At 41.5% G+C, this 18,431-nt stretch overlaps 3 protein-coding genes across 4 annotated transcripts; 2 read left to right on the top strand and 1 right to left on the bottom strand.

Annotated features, from left to right (window-relative positions):
* The first annotated feature begins 363 nt into the window (after nucleotides 1-363).
* LOC115661168 (cytochrome c oxidase subunit 6A1, mitochondrial) lies at nucleotides 364-3,174 on the top strand. The gene is made up of 3 exons (XM_030583424.1): nucleotides 364-544; nucleotides 1,759-1,898; nucleotides 2,908-3,174. Exons 1-3 carry the CDS (start codon nucleotides 442-444, stop codon nucleotides 2,992-2,994), a joined length of 330 nt encoding a protein of 109 aa, XP_030439284.1. The 5' UTR covers nucleotides 364-441; the 3' UTR covers nucleotides 2,995-3,174.
* Nucleotides 3,175-7,260: 4,086 nt separating this feature from the next.
* TRIAP1 (TP53 regulated inhibitor of apoptosis 1) lies at nucleotides 7,261-12,934 on the bottom strand. The gene is made up of 2 exons (XM_030583425.1): nucleotides 12,697-12,934; nucleotides 7,261-7,441 (listed from the first exon to the last, which is right to left on the bottom strand). Exons 1-2 carry the CDS (start codon nucleotides 12,841-12,843, stop codon nucleotides 7,358-7,360), a joined length of 231 nt encoding a protein of 76 aa, XP_030439285.1. The 5' UTR covers nucleotides 12,844-12,934; the 3' UTR covers nucleotides 7,261-7,357.
* A 50-nt stretch (nucleotides 12,935-12,984) lies between these two features.
* On the top strand, nucleotides 12,985-17,466 carry GATC (glutamyl-tRNA amidotransferase subunit C). Of its 2 annotated transcripts, none has more exons than XM_030583422.1 (5): nucleotides 12,985-13,197; nucleotides 14,132-14,182; nucleotides 15,637-15,803; nucleotides 16,685-16,788; nucleotides 17,211-17,466. In XM_030583422.1, exons 1-5 carry the CDS (start codon nucleotides 13,015-13,017, stop codon nucleotides 17,267-17,269), a joined length of 564 nt encoding a protein of 187 aa, XP_030439282.1. In that variant the 5' UTR covers nucleotides 12,985-13,014; the 3' UTR covers nucleotides 17,270-17,466. The 2 variants fall into 2 exon arrangements, with proteins under 2 accessions (XP_030439282.1, XP_030439283.1); XM_030583423.1 differs by lacking the exon at nucleotides 12,985-13,197 and adding an exon at nucleotides 13,204-13,395.
* The last annotated feature ends 965 nt before the right edge of the window (nucleotides 17,467-18,431 follow it).

The raw sequence follows: 18,431 nt of genomic DNA, 5'->3' as shown, positions 1-18,431 counted from the left end.
TCCGGTTCCAGCCCTGGCGCTCGGCGGCTCTACACCGCGCGGGCGCTGTCCGTCTAGCTGAGTACACTGCGCAGCGCAGGTCCCTCTCAGCCGGTGCCGGGACAGCTCGACGTCCAAAACGTCTGTCAGCCAGGAGACGCGCCAAAGGAACCACGTGACTGATGAGAGGCCTCCCATTGGCGCATGCGCGGTAAGGAGGCCTTTGACCACAGCAGAGTGCAGTCCTCAGTGTCAGCCTGGAGGTAGAACCCGTTCGGAGCAGGAGCATGCTCAGTACGAGTCTATGGGCAATCCTCACGTGGGTCCGGATGTAGTAGATTGGCGCACATGCGCATGGTATGCTAGTATGTCCCACGTAGGCCGCCGTCTTCCAGCCTGGTTATTGCCTGTTCCGGTGATTCGGGAAGCTGCCCCACCCACAGACAAGCCTGAGCTGTAGAGATGGCGGCGCTCGCAAGAGTCTCCCGGCTGCTTCTCGCCGGCGCTCCCCGGGCTCCGTTGGGGCGGCTTATGTCAGCAGTGGCTCACGGGGAGGCCGGGGCAGGTAACGGGAGAGTGGCGACCGGGCGGGGCTGGCGATGACCCGGTGACCTTGCGCTGAGCGAAGCGCCTGCAGGCCAGGGGAGACCGGAACGGGCTTGAGGCCGTAAGCCGCCGTTCGAACCCATTCTTGGGACGGGGGCATTTCCCCGTGGGGGGGGGGGGGGAGACGCCTCTTCCCTGCTCCGCCCCGAGTCTGTGCGTCTCCCTCCCGCTGGGCTGGGGAGGTGTCTCTGAATGCCCCTTGTGTAAAAAAAATCACAAGGGTATATTCCTCCTTGGTCCGCGGGCTCGCCGCCATTAGGGACTCTGCAATGATGCGCTTACATTCGTGCAAAGCCTTAATGCACCAGAGAAGTCTTCCCTGCTGCAAGAGTTTCCACTGATTGGTGTAATCACTCTGGTGTAATTATCCTTACGCAGACAGGGCGCCCTGTACGTGCACTTTGGGGGTTGTAGCATGTGTTTATAAGGAGCTGTGTACACCCGTGGGGATAGAAAAAAAGAGTCAAGGGGCTATTTCACAAGAGATCCTAACCCTTATGAAGTAACTATTCTGTGCAGTGACACAATGCAATGCACCGTACAACTAAATCCAGTTCTCCTTAACCACATTCTGCATAGTTCTCTAAGTGCATCAATTTGCTGATGGGGAAAGTGTTTCTAGAACACGGGTAGTCCAGTTTGAAAACTATTGCATTGGAAGATGTCTGTCCAGGGTGCTTGTCTGCTGAATTAATACAGCACAGATGTAGGAAATATTCAGAGTTAGTGCAGTATAAGAACCTTGTTTCTGTCTCAGAAACTACTGTTCAGAAGATATTTATTACAAGTCTTCTACCAAAACACTGAGTAAACCAACTTTTTTTTCACAAAACTGAAGACTTTGAAACTTCCCTTAAATGTTTTCAACACAACTTGTTTTGGAAATTTTAATAGAATTTTGGAATATAGCATTTGTCATTTTGAATGTAATACTAGATGCTATATCATGTCCCTACTGATTTCATATAAAAATTGAAAACAATTTTGAAAAATTGTTCAAACAAATCTCAATTTATCCAAAACCAAAATATTTTCAGAATTTAGAGAGATTATGAAAACTTGTTTTGTTTCTAATTCAAAACAGACTTTGAAATATATGACCACATGAAAATTCTCATTGTTTGACTAGCTGTACTGTTGATCATCTTCACAGTATTTTATTTTCTTCATTAGCTCGGACATGGAAGATCCTGTCTTTTGTGGTTGCTCTTCCTGGTGTTGGTGTATGCATGCTGAACTGCTACTTAAAGATGCAACATGAACATGAAAGAGGAGAGTTTGTTCCTTATGCTCACCTCCGCATCAGGACCAAGGTATATGCAACAATGCTTTTAAGGATGTGCTTATCTTCTCCAATCACTGAATTATTTATTCCAAGATACTACTACACTACTGCTTGTGTGTGTGTTTGTTTTGTTTTTTGCAGTAGGTATAAGTGATGGGAAATAGAATTGACTAATGGGAAAATATCTGCATTTGTTTTGTTATGAAGCAAGAGCTCATTTCTGTTGAGACAGGGGGAGAGCTTTTAGGCTGTCAGCTGTGGTATTTATATGTAGATGTTGAGTTCTCCCTCCATCTTCAATTTTCTTACACTCAGGCATGTATAAGAAACATCAAGGTTGTGGTCATAAATAGTTTCCCCCTTAACTTACATTCACGCAGATCAAAGGGTGGCATTGTCATGACTGAGAGGGTAGAAGGGACTGAAGCATGGGTTCTCAGCCAAGGGGCGGACACACAGGTGTCAGGTTGAGATAACCCTGTCTTTCCCAAATTGCTAAATGGGAGAGCAGGACTTGCTATGAAAACTACTAAGAATCCCTGAAGTAATGTCATAACTGGCATCTCTAGCAGAAGCTATTGATAAAAGAACCCTAATGGGGTGGAAGTAGTGGCAGGCTGTTTATGGTTCTTGAATTTACTGCTACTTAAAAAATAAGTAGAATGAATTTGTAATAAGCTGCCTCTAATATTTAGTTCAAAGTACTGTGGTTTAGTTTTTGTCTTGGGATACTGGTAAATTCATTTCTACACTTAAGTGTGTCTTTTTACCACAGTTGCTTGTACATATTGCAAGAGGTGCAGTGCTGGCTAAACTATCACATCTTTAGAATTGTAGTTTTAGCCAAGCATTCAAGAAAGTTCTGTTGTGTTACCACAAGTAGTGGGTGTAAACTCATCTTCAACTTGCTTACTCCAGGCTTCCAAATTCTGTAATATGTACAGACTCAAACATTGTTTACAGAAGTTGACTTCTTGTGCCTTTGCTTTGTAACTACTTGACAAATCTGCTATCTTATCAATTACTTCTTTCAACAGCCCTTCCCATGGGGAGATGGGAACAAAACTTTGTTTCATAACCCTCATACTAATCCTCTCCCGACTGGCTATGAAGAGGATCACTGAACACTTGGACCACAGCAGCAATTTGGACCATTACTCTATTTGGACCAGAACATTGTATGGGACCCTCAATCTAAACAATATTCTCCATTCCTTGTAGTGTCAAGTTATAAATGGCGTTCTGACCTTTAGCCCTGTACTTGAAGTGAAGGTCATTTAACATAAATAAATCCTAACCTACCATTTGTGTGTGGACCTTTGTAAAGAACTGGAAATACTTGATCTAGTCTTTTCCCAATACTGTTTACAGAGTTTATGGCTAACAAACTTTTTGGGGGCTGGAAAGGGTGTTTGTATGCAATAGCGTGGTGAGAGGGATTTAATTTCTGCTTATCTCCTTTAAGCAGCTATGAGAGGTAGGAGTGGTTACTGCTTTATGGCCTATAACAGAGTGGTAAGAATGCCTACTAGAAAACCAAACTCTTATGCAAGCAACAGAATTGGATCTAAACTGTAATTGATTTTCTCCCTAAGCCATTAATCATACAAGGTATACTCTAGTAGACATCATTGTCTTACCCAGCTGGAATGCTCCTATACTGTGACAGAGCAAAGTTCTACTCTTGTAGCATCCTGAAGGATTTGCACTGTTCCACACCCCTGACAGTACATCTCGTGCCTTATTTTCCCTGTGCAATTTTGCCAAATGGCTTTATAATCTAATGGCTTCATACATATGTTACTACATAAATTAGGGCCTAATATGTGCAATTAGGAGTGAGGTGCTGTGCAAATTTATGAAAACTAAGCTGTCCATCATGGACAACAAAGCAATACAGCTGTGCAAGAAGCTTCTTTTTAATTCTAACCAGTCTGTTTTGAAGCAGAAGTATTTTCATATTCTACCATAAATATAAAGTGTTATCCTACAGCAATTAAGAAGCTAGAACTTTTTTGAATAGGAGTAAGCTCTTTAGTTATGACTTCATAAAATTGTCTGTTACAGCATAGATTTGTTAATTAGTACTGTTTAGCCAAAGCTGAATCCTTCTTGGCCCTGTACTTTCCATGAATAGGTCACACCCATTCATTGTGGCAGACTTTAAAACAAAAAAGCTTAATTCACAAATAAATGGTGGTACTACATAAATGCTGCAATGGAGCAACAGCTTGTTTTCTATTACACTTCTGTACTTAATCACTTTAGCGGAGTCTTATTCCACTACTGCTCCTTTAGAACATTAAAAGCTAGAGCAGTTCAAGAGTATTCTAGCCACAGAATTTGAAAGACATCTGACTACATATAGAACATAATATAGGCCAGAAACCCCTAAATTCTGCAGGGACTGAAGACTGTCCTCATCATGAGTAAACTAACCATTATAAAAATTACTTATAGAAGTAAGCATATATTCCCCCAAATCAGTAAAGGGAAAAGCTAATTTATACTGTTCAAGGATCACTACTACCCTTCTCTAATGAGCTTCTGCTATTCTATTCCTACCTATCTTCTAGCTGGAGGAAGAATTGCAAATGATCAGCCAATACAAGAAAAATTCTACAGTGAACAAGACACTTTCCCCCCATTTCACAATATTTATTTCATCCCCATTATTACAGCACCTTCACAGAATACATGTGGTTGCTAAAGCAAGCTTCCCCCTATGTTAAAGCTCAGTGTAAGGCACTTTCGGGCTTACTTGAATTACCTGATGAAACTTTTTCCAGAGTTGTGATAGTAATACTCTAACACTAGCATGATTGCCTCTTTCCTCCTACCCAGAACACTTCACTGAGGTGAAGTGCAAGCTGCAGCCAGGGACTAGAGTGCACATTATCCTTAAAAGAATGTGCAAAGTTATACACCTCCACAGAACATGAATTCAGATACAATGCAGTAAAGCAGTGCTCCAGGGGGGGATGGGGCTGTGCACACCGGTGGATCAAAGCAAGTTCAATATAGGTGTTTTCACCTATAACATGGTTAAGATTTTTTGGCTCCCAAGAACAGCATTATATCAAGGTAGAGGCATTTCTCAAACAGCATTCCCAACAGATATTAATTCTGCCTCAAATGATGCCATCCTACCATCTCCCTTTCTCTGCACAGAATGCTCCAAAGAAAAGTGGCTTTATAGCTTGTTTCATATATAAATGCCTGATATTTATCGGTGACTTTTACCATACTGTTTTTTTTCATGTTAGCTCTCAGTCTGGGTGTATGAGGCTGAAATATAAGCTAGTGCTGTTTCTAATAATACCTGAACAGGGTGCTAGCCTGTTACAGGATCAAAATGATTCCATCTAAGTTTTTGCTGTAGGAAGCTGAATGCCCTCAACAGCTAGCAGAATCAGGCCCATCACGAAGACAATGGGAACAACTGGCTCCCATGTGCTATTCTTAATTTTATGGGGTGTTATGTATGGCCATACAGCTCCTTAAGGTATTCTAAATGTTATGTATTCAGAAGTTTCATTAGCCTAATGACCATAATATTACAGGAGTTCACTATGATCAGAGCATCACTAGGGGCAGTTAAGGTAAATCAGGGATGTTGTTTGAGAACTACACCCTTAACTGTATTTTCTGGAGGTTTTTTAATGGGAGTATGTACTTACAGCAATAAAATAGCTGAAATATTAATTCCATCTTACTGAAGTTATGGAAATTTCTTTAATGAGTTTAAGTTGTTATGAGGACTAGTAAACAAACTCAGTTTCTGCAAGCTCTAGTGACCTACAACAGTAGGCACACTGCAGCCTCCAGAAAGTCCAAGAGAAGTCTGCTTTCATCGATTGGTCGAAAGTCTGATGTATCATCCTCTGTGTCAGAGTACCGTAGCTGCAGTTCTCCTCTGGTCTGTAATAAAGAAGCTCCAATTCTTACAAAAAGTCTCATTAAGAAATGTTTCCCCCCCCATGTTTAGAGCCTAGGAACAGAGCTCCTGTCCTATTAACGCACTCATTTCCAAAGGACTGAAACCCTCCTATGGTCCAAAAGAATGGCAACAGTTTTTAAACACATCCCGTGGAGACATCAATAGAGGAGACTCCTTTTCACACTCCTTCAGCTGCTCCCTGTGCTCATGATGGGTGAATGGGGAGGAAACTCCCTCAACTCTTTCATAAAGCTCTGGGGGCAGAGGAATTTTCTCCCTTTGCAAACCTTAGGTTCAGAGAAGGGGAATACTAATTGCTCTTCTGAGTCACCCACACCTCTTGCTTCCTCCAGTTACATTAAGGTCTGCAGAAAAAAAAAGATGCATTCTTGAAGATCTCTAGAGGGATTTAGGGAGGAAGGGCTGGGGGCAGGAGCAGGAAGCTTTGTTTTCGATAGACTTCAGGTTGACTTGAGTTAAAAAAAACCACTATCAGGAGCCTCCTTACAGAAAAGTCTTTTTCAATAAAAAGGCTAGAGGGCAAGGTGCATTGCTGTAAGGAAGAGGGCTAAACAAAAGTCTCTAAAGAAATTTAGGAAACAAGCTTAGTGTAGCATGTAAAAGATTAGTCAAGAACTAAGATCACCATTCAACCGTTCCTGATATGACTAAATCAAAATTTCAATAATTCTTGAAATCAGATTTCAGCCAGCTAAATTTTGGTTTAGGACATTAGTTTTCATGCAGAGATATATTATAAAGTTGAATTTCTCCCTCTCCTTTCAGATTTCTTATTACAAAGCAGGAAGGCAAGTTTCCAACTGACAGCTGGGTACTGGTTTTAGGATGTCATAAGGCAGGAACTCCTTGTCTAATTCAAGTATTAAGCTGACATCTAACTTCATGATTTTGAGGCTAATCTGTGGAGTGTTTTTGGGCACATAGGGGGTACTTGTTGGAGGAGGACAACTGAAGTGTAATTGAATTGCTGTTGAAGCTTTATTGATGGGGCAACAGCCACTGAGTAGCACAGAGTTAAATTCAAGGTTGCATCAGTGCCTTTCAACTCTGCATAGAGTGCCTGAGGCTGTTGAAAGTACTTTCTGAAAGCAGTTGCTCCTGTTTATTTCTGGGACAGGCTGTCCCCTTTCCATCTTAAAGGGCATAGGCAGATTTAACTCCTTTCACATTAATTTTAGCATTTTAAATTGTCTTATAATATAAATAAAAAAGCAACTGATTATAAACCAGCTAATATCTAAACCCATTTCAATAAATATTCCCCTGTTCAGAGTACATTCACTGATGATCATAGATTGATTAAAAAGGCTTTTCACACACCGCATGATGCCAGACCACCAACATTCATTTAAGATGAAACAGTAATTGCCACACAATCTAGTTGAAAGAAACTGCAGAAAAGACTTCTTGCTTCTTAAAAAGCCAGGCAGAAATAACAGCTAATCCAAGGCAATCTTCTAGACTTTGTGAGGTTCTTTTTCCAAGTCCAAAAGGTCATTGTAATGGCACAATATGCCCAAACAAGGTCAGGAGGAGTTTTCAGCTTTTCCTTTACTGGGACCCATGAATTCCAGCCCTTCAATGGGTATGTCTTTCTCCTTAATAGCTTTCTAGGAGGGAAGGGGGAAAAAAAAGGCAAATTTGTTTTAATAATGTTTTGTGGTTCTACATGAAGAAATGTTCCCTGCCTGATATAATTTAAGGCCAATCAAGGTTGCTATTAAGGTTTCCATCAAACCATACCATCAGACATGCTCAAAGAGATATTGCAAACATAGTATGAATTGTAGCCAAGACTCCATCAGATAAATTTATTCAAGCCCTAGACCAAACACTTCTCATCCATATATTGGAGGAATTACACCTGGTGCGGTGAATGAAAGAGAAGCTAATGGGACCTAAAGATGACGTCTCAGTGCTCTGAGCAGAAGCACCAAGGCAACAGATCAAGTTTTCATGGAGTGAAAGAAATTGACAGGATGCCTGTTACAAAAGCACTGACTGCCTGTTCTTCCAACTGGAACGTCAATAATAAAGCTTCATGTAGGAGGGACATGGAAGAAAGGGAGGAAAGAACTATTACATGTTAAAAATGTGTATATATGAAGAAAAACACAAGTAAAGGTGACTGCAATTAAGCTTTACAGGAGAGATTAAAGAATGTACATAGTTTTATATCATAGAAATGTACGACTGGAAGGAACTTTGAGATGTCATGAAGTCCAGAGCCTTGCACTGCACCAGGTAAACCTACAACATCCCTAACAAGTGTTTGTCTGACCTGTTCTTAAAAAATCTTCAGTAATGTGGATTCCATAATTGCCCTTTGAAGCCTATTCCAGTTTAACTGCCCTGACAGAAAGTCCTCTCTCAAGAAGACACATGCACAGTTTTTTTAACCTTTCCTCATAGGTCAGATTTTCTAAGTATTTTATCATTTTTGTTACACTCCTCCCGATGAAGCCATATTGGCCTCTTACTACTCTTCTCTTTCCTTCACATGGGGATAGTCTGTCTCCTGGAGAAACTGCCAGCACTCTTGAACTATTCCCGCTACCACACACACTTTAGATTTTCTTCCCATGGGACCTTACCTACCAGTTCTTTAACAAACTCAAAGTCTGCTTTTTTAAAGTCCTTTTTCCTTATTGTGCTGCTCCCACTCCTTCCTTGCCTTAGAATCATGAAATTATCATTTCATGATCACTTTCACTACCAATTCCTCCCCATTAAGTCAGAATCAAATCTAAAATGGCTGTCGTCCTGCTTACTTCCTCTACATTCTGGGGAAAAAAAGTTGTCCCCAATACTTTCCAGTAACTAACTGGAAGTTTTGTATTTTGCCATATTACTTTTACAACAGATGTCCACATAGTTAAAGTCCCATGATACTACTAGGTCTTTTGGATATGGAGATGTCTGCTTCATTTAAAAACGTCTTATCCACCTTCTCTTCCTGATTTGGAGGTCTATAGTAGATCTCTACCATGTTGTCTCCTTTATTTATTTTTACACCTTTTTTCTTTACCCAGAGATTCTCAAGTGATCTGACTCCCATTTTCTTTTAGACCTCAGAACGTGTGTGTAATACATATACTGTAAGTCGATGAAAGTAGGAAAAGCATTTCTTAACTAGAAGAGCAGCAAGAAAGTAGCCAGTCAGCAATTTTAGCTACTCAAGTGCTATACCTATTAGTGAAACACACACAATCAATTTTAGAATAGAAGAAGAGTATCTTTCTTTCAACTTTGTTCAAGATCATTTGTTTCAGAACACTGTAAATGCAACAAGGTGACAGCCTTTCCTTTCCTAATACACAGTAAAAGGCTAACAGATGTAAAAGCAAAGGCAAGGGACACAAATTAAATGAGTTTAGAGAAGAAAATAAAGGAATGAATCAAATTAAGGTACACACTTTAAGAAAAAAAGATAACTTTAAATAAAAAAAGAGCATAAGATCTTGCTAATCAGGAGAGTAAAAGAACATAAGATACTTGTCCACATGCATCTGAAGAATGAATCAGAGTTAGGATGAAAAATAGAAATATTAAATATAAAGCAACCAATAAAGTGTTTAACCATAAGGAGAAAAGAATGCATATTATGAGCAAATGTAAGAGGAGAGGAAAACAAAAACTCAACTGGAATCAATGTTTGGTAATAGTAAAATGTCTCAAAAAAACAAGGCCAAAAGAGGGCATCCAAAGATTTTAAATGAACAGAAGGAAGTACCACTAGCTGTGATTTTTGATTATTTGGAATACAGATGGAATAATCTGCAACTGAACAAAAAAGCCAAATATTATCAAAATTTTTAAACAAAGGAGACCCAGAAATATATCAACCAATTAGACTTCAACTTCAAGAATGAAGAAGATCTAGGGGGCAACAAATTAGGCGTGAAGCCAAATCAGGGGGCAACAAAATTAGGCCCTGATCATGTGGTCAGACCTCTATGCCTGCATGGAGCCCCAATGAAGTTAATGAGGCTCATAGCACAGGGATTTACCCACTTGCAGCAGCATGTAGGATCTGGGCCCTGTACATGAGCCAATAGTGAGATGAGCAATGTAAGTAAAAAAAAATAATGCTTCTTTGGACAGCCCTTGTAAGTTCATTGTTTTATGAAATTTCAGCCATTCAGCCCCCCCACAATCCTAGACATACCTAGCACTCAAAATAACGTACTATACTGAGTTACATAGGGCACAAAAACTGTAGCAGCTTTTCAACATCACTGCACTTCCAGTAAAGAAATCCTCATTATATTGGGCTTTCTATGAAGAACAACGCAGTGAAACTAGGATGTTTCCTCTTCTTGTTAATGAACACTGGAGAACATACAGAAAAAGACAAGTAAATGATGCAGAGACTATTGAATATGGCATACTAAGGGACCTCTAAAAAGGGCTCCAGAGGTGACCCCGGCAATTACAGGCCGGTAAGCCTGACTTCAGTACCGGGCAAATTGGTTGAAACTATAGTAAAGAACAAAATTGTCAGAAACATAGATGAACATAATTTGTTGGGGAATAGTCAACATGGTTTTTGTAAAGGGAAATCATGCCTCACCAATCTACTAGAATTCTTTGAAGGGGTGAACAAGCATGTGTATAAGGGGGAATCCAGTGGATACAATGTATTTAGATTTTCAGAAAGCCTTTGACAAGGTCCCTTACCAAAGGCTATTAAGCAAAGTAAGCAGTCATCGGATAAGAGGGAAAGTCCTCTCATGGATTGGTAACTGGTTAAAAGATAGGAAACAAAGCATAGGAATAAATGGTCAATTTTCAGAATGGAGAGAGGTAAATAGTGGTGTCCCCCACGGATCTGTACTGGGCCCAGTCCTATTCAACATATTCATAAATGATCTGGAAAAACGGGGTAAACAGTGAGATGGCAAAATTTGCAGATGATACAAAACTACTCAAGGTACACCTCTACCTCGATATAACACTGTCCTCGGGAGCCAAAAAATCCTACCACGTTATAAGTGAAACTGCGTTATATCGAACTTGCTTTGATCCACCGGAGTGCGCAGCCCTGCCCCCACAGAGCACTGTTTTACTGCATTATATCCGAATTCATGTTATATCAGGTCACATTACATCGAGGTAGAGGTGTAGTTAAGTCCTAGGCAGACTAACAAGAGCTACAAAAGGATCTCTCAAAACTGGGTGACTGGGCAATAAAATGGCAGATTAAATTCACTGTTGATAAAAGCAAAGTAATGCACATTGGAAAACATAATCCCAACTACACATATAAAATGATGGGATCTAAAATAACTGTTACCACTCAAGAAAAAGATCTTGGCATTATTGTAGATAGTTCTCTGAAAACATCCACTCAGTGGGCAGCGGCAGTCAAAAAAGTGAACAGAATGTTGGGAATCATTAAGGAAGGGATAGATAATAAGACAGAAAATATCATATTGCCTCTATATAAATCCATGTTATGGCCATGTCTTGAATAATGCATGCAGATGTGATCGCCCTATCTCAAAAAAGATATATTGGAATTGGAAAAGGTTCAGAAAAGGGCAACAAAAATGATTAGGGGTATGGAACAGCTCCCGTAAGAAAAGACAATAATAAGACTGGGACTTTTCAGCTTGGAAAAAAGATAACTAAGGGGGGATATGATAAAGGTCTATCAAATCATGACGGCATGGAGAAAGTGAATAAGGAAGTGTTATTTACTCCTCATAACACAAGAACTTGGGGTCACCAAATGAAAATTAATAGGCAGCAGGTTTAAAAACAAACAAAAGGGAGTATTTCTTCACACAACACACAGTCAACCTGTGGAACTCCTTACCAGAGGGTGTTGTGAAGGCCAAGACTATAACAGGGTTCAAAAAAAGAACTAGATAAACTAATGGAGGATAGGTCCATCAACGGCTACTAGCCAGGATGGGTAGGGATAGTGTCCCTAGCCTCTGTTCACCAGAAGCTGGGAATGGGCAACAAGGGATGGATCTCTTAATACCTATTCTGTTCATTCTCTCTGGTACATCTGGCACTGGCCACTGTCAGAAGACAGGATACTGGGCTACACCAACCTTTGGTCTAACCCCATAGGGCCGTTCTTATGACTGAAAGTTAAATTCCCCCTGCATAAGAAGCAATTAAAGAGAGGTCATCACTAATGTGTGAGAATTTAATACTGTATGAGTGAGTGAAATATTCCATCAGTACTGACAGTAACAAAACAGGATACACACACACCATAGTAATTACGAATAGCGTCTTTATAACATCAGGTTTCTCAAATTAATGTGGTTCTCAAATGAAGGGAAGTTTTGAAGAGGAGTCAAATCTGATGCTTGTCCTCAAGAAGTCTTGCAAATTATGAACATTTTAGTAAGAAGATTTTAAATTTCTCATCACAAGTGATTTTCTTCATCTTCAAAATGATACTTAACAATACCTAGACTTACTGTAATATCTGGATCTCAACATACTAAGGAATTTATTTTCATAACACGAACCTTCTGAGGTGGGTTAAGTTTATCCTCATTTCAGAGACAGTTTATCTGAGCGCTGGTTTTGCTGAGAGATTTCACCAGGATAACTCAGCAAGCCACCCTCTTCCATCTATTGTACTCACCAGTCATTTTGCCCCAATAAAGCCCAACGTAACCGACTTCGCAGCCCTGCCCAAGGGCAAGCGGGGCCGGAGCGGCGCCGGCTGAGACACCAACTTGCCCAATGCAGCGCTGGGCTGGGCAGGGTTTGTGCGAGGGTGGGTGCGAGGAGGCCTTTCCCCAGCGATGGAAGCGAAAACCCGAGACCTTCCCCACGCTCACTCGCCTCGCCTCGCTCCCCCTCCCCCCTGCCGCGCCGGGCCCGCTGCCCGCACCTGCACGCAGAGCTGGTAGCGCTTGAAGAGCTGCACGCAGGGGTCCCCCGCGTTCTCCCCCTTCAGGAACTTCTCGGCGAACCAGCGGTTGAAGCACTGGTCATACTCGCGCTTCAGCTCCGTGCAGCCCTCCCCCACGCTGTTCATGGCGGAGCCGCGCGGCCGGGAAGCGACCGGGCCTCACGTCCCTGCCCCAGAACGAAGGCCCCTTCGCCGCTGCTAAGCGCGCCGTTCCTGACGTATTTCCCGTTCTTAGCACGCTGGTAAGCGCAGCGCGATGACGCACTTCCGCTCAGCTGCCTGAGCCTACGTCCCTGGATGCGGAAGTGCAGGGGTGGGAGAATGTGGATTCTGCGGTTCGGCCGCTACCTCAGGGGCGCTCCCTCGGGAGGCGCCTCGTACTGGGGCGGCCTTTTCCCAGGACGCCGGTTCACGCAGGCTGCTTCGGGAGGGAGTGACGGCCGGCAGGAAGCTGCGGGGGACCCCCGGCGGAGGGGCCGGGTGAGACCCCGGAGCGGCCTCGGCTCGCCCCCATGATATCCGATGGGGGTGGCGCATCCAGCGTCTTCATCCAGTGCAAGATGCATAGCAAGACACGTGGGGACATCAGCCACCCGCCCCAGGAGGGAAGGAGAATCGGGGATCCTGTCATGAATGGGATGTTTAATCGACTGCCCCCATCCAACCTCCACCCAGCCGGTGACAGTAGCAAAGAGACGCCTTGTAGGAGTAATGGTCAATGGGTGACAGTTACAAGCCAGAGCCTAGCATTATTACAGCAGAATACATAACACTGGATGTGTCTGTGGACCAAAGCGAAGCCCAAAGCTACATACAGGAATCAGGATCCATTCAACGGGCTACACTTAGTGTATTGTCACATACAAATACAGCAAAGAGACCGTAGCTAGAAGACAGTTTATAATGTATCTAATTTTCAAAACTTTTATTAGTCAAATTAAAAGCTGCAAAACAATAGATTAAATTAATGTAAAAAGTGGATTATATTTTGTAATCAGGAGTAAGAGGAACATGAGTAATAAATCAGCTAGCAAGTTTCAGGCAGCAAATATTGTTTAATGTTTAAAGTATAAAACTAGAAGTTAGACTCCTGGATTCTGTACCACAATCTTATTTGTCCCTTTAGCAAATCACAATTTCAGTAGGCTTCCCTGCCCTTAAAGCATTCTGACATGCGATAGTGCAAAGTATATTTTGTTTTGCATCAACTGATTCATCGCTACAGCCAATCTTTCAACTTTATTTCTCATTACATGTGGGTTTGGTTTCATTCTCCTCTCTAGGGCTAATTTCCCCTACAAAACAGAATCAGTTTACAAGTATTTTAGACAATGTGTCTATGATCTGAGATTATTCATCCTAAATATTCAAACTACTGTTGCATATTTATCACTGCCCATCTCTTCCACTTTAGGTCTACCAGAATCCAACATGGCAGCATGTGGAACAGAGACCACTCCCTGAGGTATGGTGAATTCAGCAAAACATTTAAACAGACCTGGTCAATGTAACTTTCCTCTGTTAGCTAATAACTGCAAATTTGAGAGGAAATAATGGTAAAATTAATTACATCCCTCCAAATCAAAACTCAGGACAGTTTTCTAAACCCTATACCCAACAGTGCTGCCATGTTAGTTCCGACTAGAACTTGGAAGACAGAGCTACACAAAATAAGTTGTCATTAATTTTAAGATTAAACTGAAATAATTAAACTAACCCTATGGTGTTCTGGGGCAGCATTTGTTCAAATCAAGTGTTCTTGTGATAGCATTAAAGTTCATAGGTCACTCAAACTTACAGAGGCAGATCTCAGCTGCTATAAATTGTCAGGCTCCACTGAAGTCAACATAACAATGACAGTTTACCCAAGTTAAGGATCTGCCCCACATTGCTAGATCTATGGAGAGAAGATCAATGGCTGTGGTAGTGCATTCTTTAGCTCCCCTAACCCAGTGGTTCTCAACCAGGGGAATGTTGAGGTCTTCCAGGGGGTACATCAATTCATCTAGTTATTTGCCTAGTTTTACAACAGGCTACATAAAAAGCACTGTCAAAGTTAGCACAAACTAAAATTTCACACAGACAATGACTTGTTTATATTGCTCTATATACTATAGACTAAAATGTAAGTACAATATTTATATTCCAATCGATTTATTTTATAATAAGGTAAAAATGAGAAAGTAATCTTTCAGTAATAGTGTGGTGTGACTTTTGTATTTTTACAACTGATTTTGTAGGCAAGTAGTTTTTAAGTGAGGTGAATTTTGGGGGGATTCAAGACAAATCAGACTCCTGAAAGGGGTACAGTAGTCTGGAAAGGTCAAGAGACACTGCTCTAGCCAGCTACCTTGTGGAGTTGTGTGTATTGGTTATAAGAGTAACAGCTGTTTTGACTTACCTCTGCTAGACACCAAATGAGGAGGGGAAAGATAGTGGGAATGCTGGTTCTTACGAACAGCTGGGCACTCGTGCTACATTGTTGTATCCATTCGGCAATGTGTTTTTTAGGAGCTTCTAATCTGGTTTCACTGAAAAGATAAGGAAATATAAAATACAGCAAAATATCAAGATGCTCAAATACACCTCTACCCCAATTTAACGTGGCCTGATATAACATGAATTCGGATATAACGTGGTAAAGCAGTGGTCGGGGGGGGGAGGGCTGCACACTCCAGTGGATCAAAGCAAGTTCAATATAACGCGCTTTCACCTGTAATGCGGTAAGATTTTTTGGCTCCCGAGGACAGCGTTATATCGAGATAGGGGTGTATAATAAAACAGTTATTTCTTGAACAAGAAATGCTTTTACTCTGAAGAATTTTAGCAGCAATATTTATAGCTTATTCATCTCTGCCCACACCAACTCATCAGTATTTGGCAGTCTCCTTCTGTGACTTTGTTTCCTTCTTTTTGCAGAAAAAAGTAACTGTGGAGGTGCTCGATCACCTGGAACGTCTGGCACTAGTTGACTTCCGCAACTGGGAGGGTGTACAACGGCTGGAGAAAGCAATCCAATTTGCTGATCAACTTCATGCCGTTAACACAGAAGGGGTAGAACCAATGGATTCAGTACTAGAGGACAGGTAACAAATCATGGCTATTGACCTGCTTATCTGTTAACTTACCAAGTTGTTTACACCCATAGTCTCAACAGAAACATTGCTTTCACTAATCATCCCAGCCACGAAACTGGTCCCCTTTCCACAAAACCTTTATCTAGTGTTCTACGTCAATGTGGTTCTATGTAGGAAAAGTGTCTGTGTAATGTCCCTGAACTAGGCACAGAAGCATAACAAAGATGTACTCCAATTCCGTAATGTATCTTGCACGGATTCTTCATGTCACAACATGCTGTCCCCCAAATGTCCTGGAACAAGATCCTCGGTCACTTCAGAATGTGTTTATCCCTGCTGCTCTTGATACACAGGCTGCCTGCTTTGTATTGCTGTCACTTCTTCTGAAGCTTTAATTGGTCAAGAAGTCAGCTTGACTGTACACTTTCATGTAGGGTTTGTCTCACTCAGCTTTTTACATAGTGCCAATAATCTTGAGCAGTAAGTCCAATGCAGCGCTTCTGTGCTTGTGTCCATGTACAGCTCAGTGCTGAAGGTCCTGCTGATTTGAGGACACTGGGAAATTTCCCAAGGTTTCACTGTAGTTTACAGTGGATCATTTGTATGGTTGTATGTGGAGCCTGACCAGCTAACTGAGCTATAGGACAGGCAGGAGGGAAGTTGAGATTGCTCACTCACATGCCAGTGTCTCTAAGCAAGAGCTATGTAAGATATACTAATAGCATTTTGAACTGGAACAAGCTTAGAAGATAAATGTTAATTGTTTTAGAGCCAGGCAATCTCCGCCTGGCTGTAGGGGCATGACTTCATATCCAGTACCAGATGCTCCTGTACTTAGTTGGCAAAGAAGATAGTCTCAGAAATTGCTAGTACTCTCCTGTGCTCCTCAGATGTCTGTATCTCAGAGAAGATAACATCACAGAAGGCAACTGCACTGAGGAGCTGCTGCAAAATGCCAGAGAAACAGTTGAGGAATATTTCGTAGCCCCACCAGGTACCATCTTTTGATATACAACTCATTTGGACTTGATAAAGCCCAGGTAGATGGCTTGAGCTGATTTGAGAGATGTAACCTGCCACAGTTGAATGAACTGGTCAGTAGCAGGAAGATACTGAAATAGGGCAATGATAGCTTTGGCTACCCATGGAGAAACACTCGTGTCTAGCTCTTTATTACTTGGCCAGTAGTCATGTAGCAAGTAAAGGGTTTTATCGTACCCTGTTATTGCACATATTTGACTTATTCCAAGAGATAACTGTCTGTAAATTAAAGTGGAGCTTGTTTGTAGGGGAAAAGCTAGTCAGCTGTAAGTTTTTAAAGTGAGCCACATGGGCAAGTGTCTGTTTAGTAGTAGGAATGACTAAATAACAAGCAGTTTGTCTCATGCTATCATTGTTGATTTTGTTTGCTAATAGGTAACATCCCTTTACCAAAGCTAGAGGAGCGAGATACTTTTCTGCAAGTCTCCGAGTGAAAGTCAAGGTCTGGAATGCCACTTCGGCTTTTAAGTCATCTGTGACAATTGGCATATATGCCACTATGGCTGTGGAGTATCTTGATGCAAGTGTCTAATCCCAAGAATAATACCGTCCCATAATTATTTGATTTTTCTTCCTTCCTTTCTTCTGTAAGATGACTTTGAAATTAAAGGTTTGGTGTATTTTTCTAGTATATACAAAGGTGGAAGGCTATGGGCCATTTACAAGTCTAGAAATTTGGCCTCAGTGCCTCTGATTAGTCTGTATTTTGTGAAGATTTCCAAATGTTAACCTTGAAAATATCATGCACAGTTAGTACTCTAGACACAACAGCTGCCTACATCAACCCTGCTGATTGGGGGAGGGAAACTGGTACTATTTTACTGTCAAATTACTTAAGCAGAATGAGTAGAATGTTCCAGTACTTAGATTCATTTGGAGCTTCTCCCATCTTGTCACTCAATGATCTGATACTTACCCAAAGTCCCACATAGGAGAATGCTACATAAAAGTGCTTTTTGCCTCTACTTACCTTTCCCTACAGACTAAGAAAGCACTTAATTTATTAGATGCTGCAATCTTTATGAACTATTTTGCTTCTACCAAGTACCTCCATGTCAACACTGTATCTTGTTCCACATCTATATACACTGCACTCTATCCAGTGCTTCGTCCAATTTTGAGCTTGCAAATTAGTTACCTAAAATTGTATTTAGGTTGTATAGGAAACGTGTTTGTTTCTTAAGTGAAATAATGGGTTTGGGCTGGAGATCCTTGCTCAGACAGAAAACTGGAAAGATTCTAGGGCCATTATGAAAGTGTATTCAAAAGACCAGTTGCCCTGTTAGAAATGAAGTCCTACTATTTTCTGTCCACATTGATAGCATAGTGAGCTGGTGCAGGATGCAACCATTGTGGGCTTTGCTCAGAGCGAGTGTAATTGCAGTAATGCTGCCAGTGTCTGTCCACCACTAAAAGCACTTCTACGGGATGCAAAAGGTCTTAAGCATTGCAATTGCTTGCGCTACTGAAATTCTCTCGCATAGTTAAGCCTTCCTATCATAGGCTGAGGCAGGAAAACTGTCATTTTTTTAAATAACTCCATTATATGAAAGCTAGACATCACGTGCAGTCAGGTGTGAAATAAAGATGCACAAT

The sequence above is a fragment of the Gopherus evgoodei genome, chromosome 13 (assembly GCF_007399415.2).
Source record: "Gopherus evgoodei ecotype Sinaloan lineage chromosome 13, rGopEvg1_v1.p, whole genome shotgun sequence".
Taxonomy (NCBI): domain Eukaryota; kingdom Metazoa; phylum Chordata; order Testudines; family Testudinidae; genus Gopherus; species Gopherus evgoodei.
Note: the sequence above shows the minus strand (reverse complement) of the source record. Positions and strands in the feature narration are given on the sequence as shown.